Raw genomic sequence first — 16,071 nt, 5'->3', positions numbered from 1 at the left:
GTAGTCGCACAGAACTTAGGTGTGTCATGAAAGTCGAATCAAACCCCTCGGGGGTGGTATGCTTGGTTCTCTATCGAACCAACATACCTGATACATTGAGTGGGGCATTCCTTTGATAGAAGCTGATTAATTACCTCCTGTTACCACATATGATACCGGATGTCTGTCCTTAGCAAACTGTGCTACCTCCTCCGCCGTGCAAATATTCGCCGCGCTGTGTTGAAAGACGACTGACATCAGTCTTCTGTCCAACCCCAATTCCACCCTTCCTCCTTTGCGGATGGCTAGCAACTTGTCCCCATTACCCTAGAACATTCAAGTCCGAAGTATCAGAGTCGATGGCAACAAGGTCCTTAGTAGCTGGCTGGTTGCAGACAGTTCGGCCCTTACTCTCCTGCAACGTGCCAATGATGCCCTCCAAGAATGCCTCTAGAGCGTCATCAGCATTCTTAACAGAGGTGCCCGCTTGTTTTCCTTTCGTACAATGAACCTCCTTGACCTCGTTGGCGAGAAGGCACCTTTTTATAAAATCATCGACTTGCGAACGGACAACGCCTGAGGCTCGAGAAGCCAGCTCATCTGGCCGTAGAACTGCTTCCACAAGTCTGCGTCGATAGGTCTCCGTAAGACCATTGAGGTTGTTTTCCGACGCGCCTGAGACGTCGATTTCCGTCGGCGCGTCTTTGGTGGAATTGCTCAATTCAGCCTGACACAACTGAGAAAGGGAATCTAGTTTCTGTGCGAGTCCCGGCCGTCGGATTGCTTCCGCTGTTTGAGTAACGTTCATCTCTCGAAGCGTATTGACAAGAACCACGATATCCTGTTTTGCACTCGAGTAGATTGAGAAAGCTGAGCGAGATGCCTTCCGCAGGGCAGCCGCAGCCTTCGCTTTCTCTTCCTCATGGCGTGCGCTCAACGTTTCGAGCAAGCTTATGGCATTCTTCTGATAATCGGTAGCAATGTCGCGAACGACTTCTTCCCTAGGCTTCAAGGAACGATGTAGCAACTGAATAATTACTGTCAATGTCTGTCGTGGAATAGCAGAAAAGATTGCGCTTACAGTTATGATTCGATGCAGAATTGCAGGCGGGGATCCATCTTCCACCGCTTGTTTCCAAGCCTCCTCTGGATTCAGAGATTGTTTAGAACAGAACTCTGGTTTTAGCACGGTCGATGGCGATGATTCCGCCTGTTGCTGGTCATCCGAGAGAAATGCATCTATGATTCTGGAAGGCAAGTGATGCTCTGTGTGCCTTCGCTTGATCTCACCGTCATGTCCTTGCGCACGCGGTTGAGTCGGAGGCGGAGTTATGCTGTTGGGACGGCTGCGTTCTATCGCACTCAGCGCTGGCGTTTCCTGGTTTGGACCCGACCGCTTGTCAGAAAGAGAAACACCTGCGACTCCTTCAGCAGCCACATGCTCGTGGCTTCGCTCCACGAACATCGGCGACGTCGGAGCCGCGACCACATATTCCGTGGTTGGGCTTTGGCTGGATAAAACTATGACATTAAAAGGTTCTGAAGTTCGGGGAACTCGGCCCCTAAGATCCTCGCTCAGTGGATCACTTCTGTGCGGTGAGGTGGTCGGTTGCTTCGCGGGCTTCGCAAAAATGTAATTGTTTGAAGCAACGTGCTTGTCAAACATTGATGTGGAATCGACCATGGGTGTGCCCAAAGGACCGTCTTTGGCGTTCTGGCGGCTGACCTCATTTACTTCCGAAGCATCGTGACCTGCAAGCCCTACGCCGTCAACATGTGTTGGCTTGTGATCCATCTTCTGTTCTTCAGAGGTGTCGCGGGCCGGCTTTTTTGGGACATGAACAAGTTTTCTTCTAGGCAGGGTTGGTGAGCCCTCTGATTTGGCAGCACGGCGGGATCTGTTCCGGGCAGGCGCGCGAGGTTTAGCTTGTCGCTTCTTCGGTCTCAACTCCGAGTCCGTGTCTGTGGCGTCGCTCAAATCAAAGAGATCGTTTCGATCTCGTTCTTCCTTGCGGATTGTCTGGGTCTGAATGAGATTGGTGGATGCTTGGTATGACTGAACTTCCTTGGATGCCTCTTCTGCTCCCTTTCGGGCGGTTGGGGCTGGTGCTGATTTGTCATCTCGCTGACGTCGCCGGTTCGGTTTTGAAACTGGGTGGTTTGATGGAAGTTCCTCAACTGTAGTTGATGGTACTGAGCGCTTATGCTTGCTTCTCTTGGTTGCTGGCTGCGGAATGGGAGAATCAGGTTCAAGCCGGGTATTTAAACAACACTCACTCGAATTCGCTGGACTTTCTGGACCGCTGATGGAATCAGACGGTATGTTCGCGGGAGCTGCAACTCGGCCACACTGAGTGGGAGATTCATAATGGATCGAGCTTTTTTTGTCTTGTGGTTGTTCTAGTGACTTGTTGGTGGCTTGTTCTTCCCCGTTCTGACAGGGCGAGAGGTTCAAAACGTCAGCGAGAAGATCAGGAAGAGGGTCTTTCTTCCTCCTTTTCGAAGGACGGGGGCCTGGAGTTGGAATGTATTCAAGGTCAAGCATGTCGCTGATCGCAGGCACCGACGGTGTCCTTTCCGGGCTGGCAGATTCAGATCCATCGATGGACCATATCTCTGCCAAGTCGGCACGGATAAGGTCGATGGTAGCGGGTTGGGATGAATGGCGTACGTAGTCCATCATGGATATATGAAGTGTTTCAGGTGAATTTGAACAGATAATAATGCAGTGTGTTAGCGAGATTCGACAGAGACAAAACGTGAAAAAGTTTGCTGATTCTGCTCAACACTTCAATTTGCAATTTGCTCTCTGAACGATGGGAGTGTCCGAACTTGAAGAGGTTGAGGAGAGGATAGCAGGGGGCTGAGAACAACCTCTCCGCCCCTTGGCACACGGTTGCCTGGCATGTAATCAGAAAAGGGGGCTCTTTAACCAGAAAGGAAGGGGCGGACCAGTGTCCACGTGCCTGCTTCTACCTGCGTGATCCCGATAGAATTACATCAAAGCGGCAAGGCGTGATTCCTTTAAAAACTCCCTCCCTGTGAAACGGAATCTTCAGTTTCAGGTGCGTTCGTAATAGAAAATAGCAGCCCATTAGTCGTATAATTACAAGGCTTAGGCAACGGATATTGAGTCAGGGGGCTTGGCAGTCGAGATCTCGTGATGATTAACTTCTCGAAACCTTACGTGGCTAAGACTTCATTACGACCCACAGATGGGACATATATGAAGGCACATAAAGAGACACCGAAGTATCAGCAAGAATAGTTGCATTGTTACTAGTGGCTCCTGTTGCGTCTCCGCCTGTGGCTTAGGTGGAACTGGGACGGAGGGTGAGAGACAGCTCGTGTTCCGGCGGCCAACTGGTCATGGATAACTATGCCATTACCGTCAAGACCCGATGTGCGAGCAGATAGTTATTGGCGTGAACCCCAAATATGCTTCTCAAATTGCTGTTTTTAAAATTAAAAATAAATGCTCTCTGCTCCCACGAGATTGATGTCGTCGATGGAAAATAGCTCCTGCTTGCAGAGCCGTCCTGCCGTCTCCGTCTCGGAGTCGGCCCAACAACGGAGGCTTTTATGGAATCGTGGATCCGAGGTCGCATTTGCTGATCCGAGATGCCGGGGATAGCGATTGTGGCCCCAACAAGCCACCACATATTAAAAGCCACACCCATCTGTAATCCGTAGATGTTGCCATTTCCTCTTGAAATTGCGACATCAACCTTGTCTGGGATTGTTCCGTAGAGCTACCAACGAAGTAAGACAGTAGCCTGTCTGTGCAGATCTGACGTCACACCATGGGCTCAATTGATCGATCCCCTCGGCGTGCCTTGGAGCAGACAGGGATCGATTCCCAAGATGACACTGCCCGCCCCAAATCAGGGCTCCCAAAATACCCTCCAATCTCATCGATTCCTCGCACGCCTGCCGCACGACTTTCGGAACCCGACGCTGCGCCCACGCCGTTCCCCAGCGATCCGATTCCCGCGGAATCGTTCAATCAGAATGCGCCCGTCAAGCCCAAGACGGTTCTCTACCTTGCCTATGGCTCCAACATGTCCGCCGAGACGTTTCTCGGCATGCGCGGCATCCGCCCCTTGAGCCAGGTCAACGTCGCAGCGCCGTCGCTCGAGCTGGTGTTTGACCTCCCGGGCCTGCCCTACCGCGAGCCGTGCTTTGCCAACACGGCGCTCCGGAAACTGCCCGGGAAGACGCCCGGGTTTCCGCCCAGCGCGCGAGATGACGACGATGCCGCCAATGATCGCTTTGACGAGTCAGCCCGACGCTCGCCGGTCTGGAACAAGCCGGTCTGGAACAAAGGCTTGTACGGCGTCGTCTACGAAGTCACAACCGACGACTACGCCAAGATTGTCGCTACCGAGGGCGGCGGCGCCGGCTACCACGACATCCTCGTCCCGTGCTTCGTCCTACCCCCGAGCGTGCGTGTGCCCGAGAAGCCCGCGATTCCCGACCCGCCTAAGCCCTTCCTCGCGCACACCCTCTACGCGCCTCGTCTTCCCAACAACAACGACGACGACGACAGCAGCAACAACGACGATGACAATGGCAAAGATAAAAAGAACAACAAAACTAACAACAACGGCGACAAAGCTGACACGCGTAGCCCCCGCCGTCCGACCTGGCTCTCCCGCCTGCTGACCCCCGTCCAGCGGCCGGACCCCAGCTACGCGCAGCCGTCCGCGCGGTACCTCAAGCTCTTGGTCGACGGGGCGCGCGAGCACGACCTCCCGCACGACTACCAGGCGTACCTCGGCGCGCTGCAGCCCTACACGCGCACCACGCGCTGGCAGCAGTGGGGCCATGTGCTCTTCCTGGGCTTCTGGGCTCCCTTGCTGCTCCTGCTCATGATCGCGGGGCGGAAGCTCGCTGACGAGCGCGGGCGGTCGCCGGCGTGGGTGGTAGCGGCGACAACGGTGATGGCGAATCTGGTCTGGATGAGTTACGACTGCGTCGGGAAGAGTGTGTTTGGGGACGGGGAGAGGACCGTGGAGCCAGAAAACAAGGACGGGGTGCTGGCTGAGCGGGGAACCAAGTGGAGGAGGAGGAGGAAGAGCCTTGTAAACGAGCTGAGGGGGAAGATAGAGGTTTCAGACGAGGAAAAGACACCCTTCCTGGAAGGGTATCAATGATGCTCAACGCACCCCTGAATCCCGACGCTGGAGCATTGCTAGTGGGAAGGGTGATACGTGGTGTCCAAAAAGTCTGTTTCACCGAGGGGTCTTCCGGCTTGGGTAGTTTCCCCATGGGCTACACCATTTTAAGATCTGATTAGAGTATCAAGTTATGGAACGCTGGTCCCCTGTGGGATGCAATCCGCTGTCTGTGGCGCTTGACCATGCGCCTCCTGCCCACAAAAAGTCGCCTTTTTTTTTTTTTTACTGTTGCCTGAACAGTACGGGAATATCCTTAACCTCGAACGTCCCATCCACGATCCCCTCAACCGCCTTGAACAGCAGATATTTATCCTGTACGCCACGAGCCTTCAAGAAGCTCATGACCTCCTTCGTCGTCGAGATACCCTGCAGCTTTTGGCCGTTGAGCTCAGTCCGCTCGATTTCCTGTAGCGAGACGCCGCGCTCCACGGCCATCTTGGAGTAGCGCCAGTTGCGTGCCGAGGTGCAGCTCACAATCATGTCGCTCCAGCCGGCGCTCTCCCAGAACGTCATCTCGTCGACCGTCTCGGGGAAGAATTCTTGGCAGAACTGAATCGTCTCCAGCATGCCACGGCGCATAACGGCCGTCTTAGCCGTCATGTTCCAACCGTGACCTTCGATGAAGCCGCAGGCCAGCGCAACGATGTTCTTGAGCGCACCAGCGAGCGAGACACCAACCACGTCCGACACCATGGAGACGGTAAAATAGGGCCGGTTAAAGAGCTTGTGGAGCACGTCATGGTCCACTGGCGGGTACTCCTGAGGTACGGGAGCGAGCTGCGTTTTGCTGATTGCACCGCGCGCGTCACGATAGTGCTCTCCATTGACGCCGCTCTCGCCGTTCTCGCCCCGCGAGTCGCACGGTGGTACGTTGTATGCGATGGTCGTCTCGCACCATAGCTCGTTGGCGATCTCATTGGCAATGTTGGCCCCGCTCAGGGCGCCGCAGTAAATACCCAGCGTCTCGCCAATATACTCGCAAATCAGCTCGACCTTGTCCTCCGTCACTGTTACCCCCTTGATGCAGCTGATTCCCCGGGCAAAGGGGAGGATATGACCCTTGATTTGCTTGCAGATGTTGCCGATGAACTCGTGCGGGAGGTTGAAGATCAGAATGGAAGAGTCCCTGACGGCGTCGAGAAGCGACGGGTTGGCGACGACGTTGGGTGGCAGCGGAACCTTGGGGAGGTACTTGACGTTCTCGTGGTATTTGTTGATCACCTCGGTGAGCTTCAGGGGCTGGTCGCCCGCAGCAGCGCGGTGGGGCGAATCCGCGGGGATTGTGACATTCTCCTCATACACCCACATCTGGACGTCTTCCTCGAAGACATCAGGATGCTCCCGAGTGTTCTCGGCCACGAGCTTCGCGACTGTCGTGCCCCAATTGCCGGACCCAATAACCGTCACCTTGTGCTTGCGCGGGGCAGAGTCTGTGGATCGTGCCATTTTTGCTGTGTGCGATAACAGGCGGATGCTGCGAGGGAGGATGAGAGCGGGAGCCGAGTTTGTCTGTTTGAGAGAGCGGCCACGGATTGCCGAGAAAGACCTCGGACGAGAGCAGGAAGAAAGATTGGGACGGTGAGACGCTTGGGATGTGAGGAACCGACTTGGCTGACAAGGTTTGGGCTTGGGCAGTCGGAACGTGCAGCCTCTTAAGTGGGTAGGCCTGTGGAAATGGGTCACGTTGGGCGTAGAAAAGGCAGGCGGTGACCGGTGTCTAACGCTGGGGAAGGACGATGGGTCGCAGGAAAACGCCGATACAATTGCACCGCTGCTCTGGTATGTGGGCAGTCGGGGCGGCCGCAAAAGAAGCCCGCCCCGTACCATCCTGGACCCTTACACAGCAAACTCACGAAAACTGAACACAGCTAGGCAAAAACGCTCTACCTGTGCAGCCTTCTGGGTGCATCGCCTCGTGGTTCATCAGACGACCCCCCCGCGGTTTTCCGCCAAACAAGGAAATTTTCCTCCTGGTACGAAATTCCGTTGGCCCATGCTGCGAGCCATGACGCAAGGTGCGGCAGAAAACGTTGACCGCCTTCAGTCTTTCAGCGCTAAGGCCGTTGACGAACCCGCCCACCTCGGCCAAAAACCCGTCGCTCTCGCCGTCCCACCGAGGCCGTGGATCAGCCAAAGATGATAATAAGCCACCATCACGTTTGCGCGCCGCGCACTTTGGACTTGCCATATACTCTAGTATAGTGTACACATCCTCTTGCGGTTCCATTAGCGGGCTGGCCGAGGGGGAACAGTTCAGCTACTCCGTAGTGTACTTCTTGAATGCCGCGGTCGATGCCCCAGCGTAGCATCCCGCGGCATCTTGGTTCGGAACCTTCCCGATTCTCGCTCTCCTGGTATCCGTGCGGAATACTCGGTACGGAGTACGGATATCTGCGGTCGAGCATGTCAATCCCTCTTGAGCACGCGGACCAGTCATCTAGGTAACCAGGAATAGGATTGATGGGGTTCCCAACCATCATGTTATCACATCATCGCAACAAGACACAAAATTTTATCGAGGATGATATTTGAGGTGCCAGAGAAATGCAAGCTGAGTGGGCTTTGATTGTTGTGTGATCAAAGCGGTGTTGTTGACCCGGTTGCCTCTTGAAACAATTTTTTCTTTCCGAATCGGGAGCGCAGAACCCAGCGGAAGAGATCTTCATAGGCATTGCCATTTTCACTTGCGGTCCAACGGTCTGGGCCAGCCGAAAGCGCAGGCGTTGCCAAGAGCGCAGCATTTCGCCGAGTGCACTGATGTCATTGAACATATTGCCAAGTGGGGGCGGGGACACGCCCGAATCGAAGAATATCGATCGATACTGAAGAGAAGAGAGCCCCGCGCGAACCTTGCTGTAGCCGCAATGTCTCGCATCAAGGCTTAGTATGTTTGTACATACCTATGCGAATACCGAGCTTGTACAAATACGGTAGGCCCCAAGAACGTTACGCCCATAAATAAAAAAACATTGGCCCGACCATTTTATCTAGGCAGATACATAGCGCAAAGTATGGCTGAACGTGGGGCATATCAGACAATCGTTCGATCAGCTGCATATTGAGAGGAGATGCAGCAATCGTCCCCCGCCAGGAGCAACCAAGAGGAAACATGAGGGAATGGTCAGATTCCAACGGCAATGGGATCCTTGATTCACGTTGGCAAAGTTGAAACCAACAGAATTGCTGGGCAGCGCCGCTTTTCACAGTCTGTGCCACTCCGGGCCAACAGGCCCCGCCAAGTCGACCCAAAACTTCCAATTCAGGCGGTGCAACGAGGGCAGCAACTCGCAATCCGCGCCTTCGCCGGGCAAAGCCGTGGGGTTCTGTAGGCGGCGTCGGGCAACAGCGCCCCGTTTCTTCGATGTTATAGCACAATATTTCTAGGGCCGTGCTGGCGCTCTCGAGCTAGGTTGCTGTTGCTGCATCTGCATGGTTCCCGGCTTTTATTGCTCCCGCTACGGCCTTGTCTGCTTGCGTAGGGCCCCAGAAAACCTTGGACGCCATCCTTGACGCTCCGCCACTCGCTCTGTCAGCCCACACGAGCCGCGTCGCACTTACTTAGATCTCGAATCCCCCGAGTTCCTAATGTCGAGGCTCATCAGGTCTCTTGCTCTGTGCCTGTGTCTGATTTGGTGCCTGGGATCCGATCGGCGGCACCGTTGAGACCTGACGCGCGGGGCGATCGACCCAAGACTTGGCTTTAGTTGCCATATTTAGTAGTCGTAGCTTGGGATCTCCCGAGCTCCCACTTCCCCTCCAGCAATATGGTGCCGAAAACCATGGTTTCCAACGAGGTCTACCTTCTGCCGCTCAACGACGATGGTTCACCCCAGGTCGCCGGCGAGTACATATACCTAGCGCCCAAGAACAACGATCCCATCACCATCCGTTTCGCAATCGAGGGCACTTCGAGCATCTGCCGCCATGGCAGCCTGTGGGTCAACATCCCCGAGAAGGGCGCCGAGTTCCGCCGCGATAGGTTTCGGGAGTTCAAGTAAGGCGCCTCCTCGCGAAACGTTCCCCATTTGGCCGGGATGCCATGTTGGCGGGATGCTAACGCGTCGGAAACAGGCTCGTTCCCGACTTCAATCGCACGATCGAGATCTCAATCCCAATCTACGAAGCGGGCGTCTACGCATTCTACACCACCTACGCCGAGCTGCCCGATCTAGCCGACCATCTGACAAGATCCGGCGGCGGTTCGAAGCCCCAGACCAAGACAACGCCGTGGTACTACATCGACGTTGCCCCGCGGCTGACGCTGGACGGCCAGCCGCTCCCGCTCCCCGCGCTGTCCGTTTTCTCGCTCATCAGCAAGTTCATGGGCAAGTACCCACAGGACTGGGAGCGCCATCTGAGGGGAATCAGCGACCGAGGCTACAACATGGTTCATTTCACTCCCCTCCAGGTGAGGGGTGCTTCGAATTCGCCCTACAGCCTGTACGACCAGCTTGGGTGGGACCCGGCCTGTTTCCCCGAGGGCGAAACGGACGTTGAGAAGATGGTCGAAAGTCTGGAGAAGAACTACTCCCTGCTCAGCCTAACGGACATTGTCCTTAATCACACCGCAAACAACAGCCCTTGGCTACAGGAACACCCAGAAGCCGGCTACAACTTGACGACGGCCCCGTGGCTGGAATCGGCATACCTCCTCGACACGAAACTGCTGGAACTGGGCTCGAAGTTGGAACAGCTGGGACTGCCAACGGATCTGAAGTCCCTGGACGATCTCCTCAAAATCATGGAAGCCATCAAAAAGGAAGTCATTGGCGAGATCCGCCTGTGGGAATATTATGTCATCGACGTCGACGGAGATGCCGATGCGGCGATCAAAGCTTGGGTCGCTGGCGAGGTCAAATTCCCCCGCGGTTCCCTGCCCCCTGACGGTCCGGTTGTTCTTCACTCGGCAACGTCGGAGGAACTAGCAATGTGGTTGACGAAACACGGCCTCAGGGGGATGGACCGCCTAGGAGAACGATTCCGGAGGACAGTCGACCCCAACGTTGCTGCTGCCCTGCTCTCCGCCCTCTTTGGACGATACGAAGGCGAGTACGGTGCGACCGCTGGCCAGACGGCTGCCCGTACCAAGATTGTGGAGATTCTGGACGCCGTCAACGTCCCATTATACCAGGAATACGACGCAGATCTGGCCGAAACCCTCCAGCAGATCTTTAACCGGATCAAATATGTCCGCTTGGATGAGCATGGGCCGAAGTTGGGTCCGATCAACCGGGAAAATCCCCTCGTTGAGACGTACTTCACCCGGCTGCCCAGGAACGAAGTCACGGCGAAGCATAAGAAGGAGGACTTGGTCCTGGTCAATAACGGATGGGTCTGGGGCGGAAACGCGCTGGTCGACAACGCCGGACCGAACTCTCGGGTCTACCTCCGTCGCGAGGTCATCGTCTGGGGCGACTGCACCAAGCTGAGGTACGGAGACGGTCCGGAAGACAGCCCGTGGCTCTGGGAGCACATGACCAAGTATGCGAGGATGCTAGCCAAGTATTTTGCCGGCTTTCGCATCGACAACTGCCACTCGACTCCTATCCACGTCGCCGAGCACATTCTCGACGAGGCCCGCCGTGTCCGCCCCAACCTCTACGTCGTCGCCGAGCTGTTCACCGGTTCTGAGGAGATGGACTACGTGTTTGTAAAGCGGTTAGGTCTTAGCTCGCTAATTCGTGAGGCCATGCAAGCCTGGAGCACCGGCGAGCTGAGCCGGCTGGTTCATCGGCACGGCGGCCGGCCCATTGGCAGCTTCGAAGTTGACGAGATATCGAGCGCCGAGGTGCGCAGCCCCGCGAAGGAACGCGCAGACAGCGCCGCAAACGGTTACCAGTACACGCGAGAGATCATACGCCGCATCAAGCCTGTGCCTATCCAAGCCCTCTTCATGGACTGTACCCACGACAACGAAGTCCCTGCGCAAAAGCGGGATGCACGCGACACCCTCCCCAACGCAGCCTTGGTCAGCATGTGCGCCAGCGCAACCGGGAGCGTCATGGGATATGACGAGATCTATCCCAGACTGGTCGACCTCGTCAATGAAACCCGACTGTACACATCGGAGTCGTCCAAGTTCCCGGTCAAGGTCGGTGAGGGCAAGGGAGGCATTGCCGGCGTCAAGAAGCTGCTCAACCAGATCCACGCCCTGATGGGCATGGATGGCTACGACGAGACTCACATTCATCACGAAGACGAATACATCACGGTACACCGAGTTCAACCCGGCTCGCGGAAGGGATACTTCCTCATTGCGCACACCGCGTTCCCCGGATATGGCAATGGAAACGGCGCTCTGAATCCGGTCCGCCTGACAGGCACAAAGGCGAAGCACCTTGGCAGCTGGATGCTCGAGGTCGACGCAAGCAAGGAGGCCGTCGAGGAGGTGTTGAGCGACAGGAAGTATCTGCGCGGCCTTCCCAGCCGCCTCGTCGCAGTCCCCGGTATCCGCATGGAGGTCAAGGGGGATGACACCATCATAACCGTGCGCGACCGGTTCCCGCCCGGCAGCATCGCATTGTTCGAGACCTGGATCCCTGCTGCCGAGCACTCCAGCGGCCTGGATACCTTCGTCACATCAGGTGGCAAAGCAGCGATGGAGGAGCTTGACCTGGTGGACCTGAACTTTTTGCTGTACAGGTGCGAGCCGGAGGAGCGCGACGGCAGCGAAGGGCGAGATGGTGTCTACGATATCCCGGGCCATGGCAAGCTTGTCTACGCGGGCCTGCAGGGGTGGTGGAGCATCCTCGAAGACATCATCAGGGACAACAACCTTGCGCACCCTCTGTGCCAGAACCTTCGTGATGGACAGTGGGCGCTCGACTACATTGTGGGCAGATTGGAGCGTGCATCCCAGCAACCAGCCTACCGTCGTCTGGGCAAGCCTGCAGCCTGGTTAAGAGAGAGGTTCGACGCGATCCGTAGCGTCCCCAGCTTCCTCCTCCCGCGATACTTTGGCTTGGTCCTCCGCACGGCCTACATGGCAGCATTTGAGAGGGGCATCTCTCTCATGAGCAGCAACATCCGAGGCGGCCAGTGGTTTGTGCAGAGCCTGGCCATGGTCAGTGTGCAGCAGACGAGCATAGTCAAGTCCGCCTCCCTCTATCCGGACCGCCTTGTCCCGTCGCTCGCTGCCGGCCTTCCGCACTTCGCAGTCGAGTGGGCGCGCTGCTGGGGCCGGGACGTCTTCATCTCTCTGCGGGGCTTGTACCTTGGCACGGGACGTTTCGAGGAAGCAAAGGAGCACATCCGTGCCTTTGCCAGCGTGCTCAAGCACGGCATGATCCCCAACTTGCTCGGCAGCGGCAGCAACCCGCGCTACAACTCGCGCGACTCGGTTTGGTTCTTTCTGCAGTGCATCCAGGATTACACCCGCCTTGCCCCCGATGGCTTGTCGCTGCTTGACGAGAAGGTTAAGAGACGGTTCCTGCCGTATGACGACACGTGGTTCTCGGTCGACGATCCCCGTGCATACGGCAAGGAGAGTACAATCCGCGAGATCATTCAGGAGATCTTCCAGCGCCACGCTGAGGGGATGAGATTCCGCGAAGCGAACGCCGGCCCCGGCCTCGACATGCAGATGAAGGACGAAGGGTTCAACCAGGAGATCAAGGTAGACTGGAGCAACGGCTTCGTCTTCGGCGGCAACCAGCACAATTGCGGCACCTGGATGGACAAGATGGGCGAGAGCGAGCGCGCGGGCTCCAAGGGCGTACCCGGGACCCCGCGCGACGGTGCCGCTGTCGAGATCATCGGTCTTCTGTACAGCGCCCTCAACTGGGTCGCAACCTTGAACGAGCAGGGCAAGTACGAGCAGTCCTCCGTCCGCAGGGCCGACGGCTCCGAGATCTCCTTCCGCTCCTGGGCCGACCTTATCAAGGCCAACTTCGAGCGCTGCTTCTTCGTCCCCGTCTCCCCCTCGTCCGACCCCGACTACGACGTCAATCCTTCCGTCATCCACCGCCGCGGCATCTACAAGGACCTCTACCGCTCGGGCAGGGAATACGAGGACTACCAGCTGCGCTGCAACTTCCCAATCGCCATGACGGTCGCCCCGGAGCTCTTCAACCCGTCGCACGCGATGCACGCCCTCTGCATCGCAGACAAGGTCCTGCGCGGCCCCACCGGCATGGCCACGCTGGACCCGAGCGACCTCAACTACCGGCCGTACTACCGCAACAGCGAGGACAGCGACGACTTCGCCACCAGCAAGGGCCGCAACTACCACCAGGGCCCCGAGTGGCTGTGGCCGACCGGCTTCTTCCTGCGCGCGCTGCTCAAGTTCGACCTGATGCGGCGCCCCAAGGACGACGCCGAGGGCCGGACCGAGGCCTTCCAGCAGGTCACCCGGCGACTCAAGGAGTGCAAGGACATGGTCAGGCGCAGCCCCTGGGCCGGCTTGACCGAGCTGACGCAGAAGGACGGCGAGGAGTGTCCTGATTCGGTGAGTTTACCCTCCATTTTGTCCCCCCTTTTTTTTTTCCTCCCAATATTTGATTTCTTCTCTTAAACTTCCCTTATTGGCACTGTCGAGAATCTTGTGTGACGGTTCGCTGACGAAGAGAGTTCCGCACGTACAACAGTGCCCTACCCAGGCTTGGTCTGCGGGCTGTCTGATTGATCTGTACATGGATGCTGCCGAGGAGCAGGCGAAAGTAGAGGGCAAGGCGCTGCCTCTTGAGGGGAGACGGGAATTTGGATATAAGAATTAGGTCACCTTGTAATAATAGATGGATTCAGGTTTGGGTGTCTGATGATGATGATGACAACGTACCGCGAGCGACACTGACAAATTTTGTGTAATAAGGGGCATGATCGCGAAACATGATGGTGTGCATGCGTGCATACAAAGGAGCTGAAACATGGTTTTGTTTTTCTCTTGGCTATATACGTCAACTCCGTGCGTAGCTAGGAGTGCTATGCAAGTGATGTCGTGTGGCCGAGTCAAAGATATACACCGAGTTGCAAGTTCCTCGTGTTCGCTTGACCTTGGGGTACCGAAATTGCCGCCAACAGCGGCGAGGGAGACCACGTCGGCTTCCAGAGTAAATAACAGGAGCTCTGGCGGATGAGATTGTCGGCTGGGTATAAATGAGACCTTGGGGGGAGAATTCGGAAAGAAAAAGGGAAAAAAACAAGTTCAAGTCCCCTCGACCGGAATCGAGCCGGTGACCTTTCGGTATCAATAAATTCCTTTACAGCCGAACGTGATAGCCAACTACACCACAAGGGGATTGATGATTGATTAAGTGCCCTGAGCCGCAATCTCCGCTTTCGTCACCCCCAAACTGCCGTCTCTGAGGATATTCACTCGCATTTGAAGAACGTCGCTGTTGTTGTGGTCCACCGGATGCCATCGAGAAGACGGGAAGTAGGCAATGTTTCTTGAAATGGAGAATGCAGGGAACAATCAAGATCTTTCGGAGTAAGGACTGAGGTATACATGCCCATCGCCTGCCGCCCTCGTTCATCCCTGTCCGATCGGCTGGGGAGAAGAACAGAGTGGGAGGAGGATACGTAAAGAGAAAAAGAAGAAAAGAAAAGAGATGACGCATGTCCGCGGGGATGTTCCCAACGCCTGATCCTCAACGCCCTGTGCCTTGTGTACATCATGTCATTTGTTCGAACGCCCTTCCCTCCGGCCCTTTCCCTTGAAACGCTGCCCTCCAATCCACATTGTTGTGGAAAGAATTTGATAATAAAAACAAGAAGATACTCCAAGCAGATTACAACAAAGTCTGTAAACGTAACCGTGGTAGCACGGGAGGAGCCTTGTATGAGGAACTGCGTTCCAAAGAGAAGAGGGACAAATGGGCACTGTCGACTTGCCCTCGCCCCTCCCCGCCCCACACCACCAAACAGGAACAGAAAGGACAAATATACGGGATCTATCGGAATGTGGTGGGAGCTCGTTTTTTTCGTGTCGGACGTGCTGTGTTCCGTTGAGAGCCTTCCCCTAGGTGCGCTCTTTGAGAGTCCACTTCTTCTTCTTCGGCTTCTCGCCGTAGACAGCCGCGGAGCTGATTGGAGCCGGGTCAAAGAAGCCTGCCCCGGGGACATGAACCGATCCGGCGCTACTTCCCGCGTTGGACACGACTCTCCCGGATCCGGTGGTGCGCGCGAGGTTCGTGTTAAGCGCATAAGCTCTGTCCTTCTTGCGAAGGTAGCGACGGCGCCAGACGCAGGCGCCCACCCAGATGCCGACGATCGCGACGACCATGATGACGAGAAAGATAATCCACTGGTAGTGGCCCTCAAGCCTAGAAAAGCATGGGCGGTCAGTATACTCGGTTCCGTCGCGCTGGAGAGAGCGCGGCCCCGGTTGGGGGGGGGGGGGGGGGGGGGGGGGGGGAGGGGTGGAGGGGTCGGCGGCCATCAAATAATCAACAAACAGACTCGACCACGCTGGTGGCGTAGTCTCTGAGCAAAGGGAAGAGGGGCGTGTCATACCAAGTCTGACCGCCGCTGTTCTTTGCTGGCCGTGACGATGCCGACGCCGTGGGCGTCGTATTTCCGTCATCGACATTGTTGCAAAAACTTGTAAACCAGCCTTGGATGCTCGTCAGGTCGGCGGGGTTCTGGCAAGCCGCGTCGCATACTCCATTTGCACTGGTCTTGAAGACGGCGAGTCTCGGATCGTTGCAAAAACAGCTCTCGTAGACGCTTGGCTCTGCCGTTGGCGCGGCCGGCGGTACGCAGGCGCCGTTCACATCGTATAGAACGCCGCAGCTCGACACGCAGGCCGGTAATGTCGGTGCCGGCGGGATAAATGTGGTCTCTGCGGTGCATCAAATCAGCGAGACGTTCCTCCGCCGTAAGAGACAGCCCTGAAGGCAGGACGATGCAGGTTGCAACGATGGGGTATGTGTGTACATACCCATGACGCAGGGACGCTGGGGCGGCGCAGCGG

General features: G+C 56.4%; 5 protein-coding genes and 1 non-coding gene across 6 annotated transcripts; 2 read left to right on the top strand and 4 right to left on the bottom strand.

Moving 5' to 3' along the window:
• Window positions 1-301: 301 nt before the first annotated feature.
• Window positions 302-1,774, bottom strand: P884DRAFT_204264 (uncharacterized protein; the record flags this gene model as incomplete). Its single annotated transcript, XM_069438563.1, has 2 exons — window positions 302-1,006; window positions 1,061-1,774. The coding sequence occupies 2 exons, from the start codon at window positions 1,772-1,774 to the stop codon at window positions 302-304; spliced, it is 1,419 nt and encodes a 472-aa protein (XP_069296275.1).
• A 1,937-nt stretch (window positions 1,775-3,711) lies between these two features.
• Window positions 3,712-5,268, top strand: P884DRAFT_261605 (uncharacterized protein). Its single transcript, XM_069441573.1, has one exon. It carries the CDS (start codon window positions 3,783-3,785, stop codon window positions 5,133-5,135), a length of 1,353 nt encoding a protein of 450 aa, XP_069296274.1. The 5' UTR covers window positions 3,712-3,782; the 3' UTR covers window positions 5,136-5,268.
• Window positions 5,269-7,088, bottom strand: P884DRAFT_261604 (NAD-dependent glycerol-3-phosphate dehydrogenase N-terminus-domain-containing protein). The gene has a single exon (XM_069441572.1). The coding sequence runs from the start codon at window positions 6,984-6,986 to the stop codon at window positions 5,382-5,384; it is 1,605 nt and encodes a 534-aa protein (XP_069296273.1). The 5' UTR covers window positions 6,987-7,088; the 3' UTR covers window positions 5,269-5,381.
• A 1,780-nt stretch (window positions 7,089-8,868) lies between these two features.
• Window positions 8,869-14,026, top strand: P884DRAFT_246567 (glycoside hydrolase family 13 protein). Its single transcript, XM_069440471.1, has 3 exons — window positions 8,869-9,153; window positions 9,231-13,605; window positions 13,745-14,026. The coding sequence occupies exons 1-3, from the start codon at window positions 8,924-8,926 to the stop codon at window positions 13,871-13,873; spliced, it is 4,734 nt and encodes a 1,577-aa protein (XP_069296272.1). The 5' UTR covers window positions 8,869-8,923; the 3' UTR covers window positions 13,874-14,026.
• Window positions 14,027-14,306: 280 nt separating this feature from the next.
• P884DRAFT_t120 lies at window positions 14,307-14,394 on the bottom strand. Its single transcript has one exon. It is a non-coding gene; the product is annotated as a tRNA-Tyr (tRNA).
• Window positions 14,395-15,117: 723 nt separating this feature from the next.
• On the bottom strand, window positions 15,118-16,042 carry P884DRAFT_271053 (uncharacterized protein; the record flags this gene model as incomplete). The annotated part of the gene is made up of 3 exons (XM_069442402.1): window positions 15,118-15,421; window positions 15,612-15,939; window positions 16,039-16,042. The coding sequence occupies 3 exons, from the start codon at window positions 16,040-16,042 to the stop codon at window positions 15,118-15,120; spliced, it is 636 nt and encodes a 211-aa protein (XP_069296271.1).
• Window positions 16,043-16,071: the final 29 nt, after the last annotated feature.

This window comes from Thermothelomyces heterothallicus, assembly GCF_042370625.1.
Source record: "Thermothelomyces heterothallicus CBS 202.75 unplaced genomic scaffold P884_scaffold_17, whole genome shotgun sequence".
Taxonomy (NCBI): Eukaryota; Fungi; Ascomycota; class Sordariomycetes; order Sordariales; family Chaetomiaceae; genus Thermothelomyces; species Thermothelomyces heterothallicus.
The sequence above is the reverse complement of the archived record's forward strand: the minus strand, read 5'-3'. Positions and strand labels throughout refer to the sequence as shown.

What these genes read in the sequence shown, in the direction of transcription:
- P884DRAFT_261605 (XM_069441573.1), top strand. Translation starts at nt 3,783, where the DNA reads ATGGGCTCAATTGATCGATCCCCTCGGCGTGCCTTGGAGCAGACAGGG.
- P884DRAFT_261604 (XM_069441572.1), bottom strand. Translation starts at nt 6,986, where the DNA reads ATGGTACGGGGCGGGCTTCTTTTGCGGCCGCCCCGACTGCCCACATAC.
- P884DRAFT_246567 (XM_069440471.1), top strand. Translation starts at nt 8,924, where the DNA reads ATGGTGCCGAAAACCATGGTTTCCAACGAGGTCTACCTTCTGCCGCTC. An exon ending in GATAGGTTTCGGGAGTTCAA is followed by an intron (nt 9,154 to 9,230) that starts GTAAGGCGCCTC and finishes CGTCGGAAACAG; the next exon opens with GCTCGTTCCCGACTTCAATC. An exon ending in GCGAGGAGTGTCCTGATTCG is followed by an intron (nt 13,606 to 13,744) that starts GTGAGTTTACCC and finishes CACGTACAACAG; the next exon opens with TGCCCTACCCAGGCTTGGTC.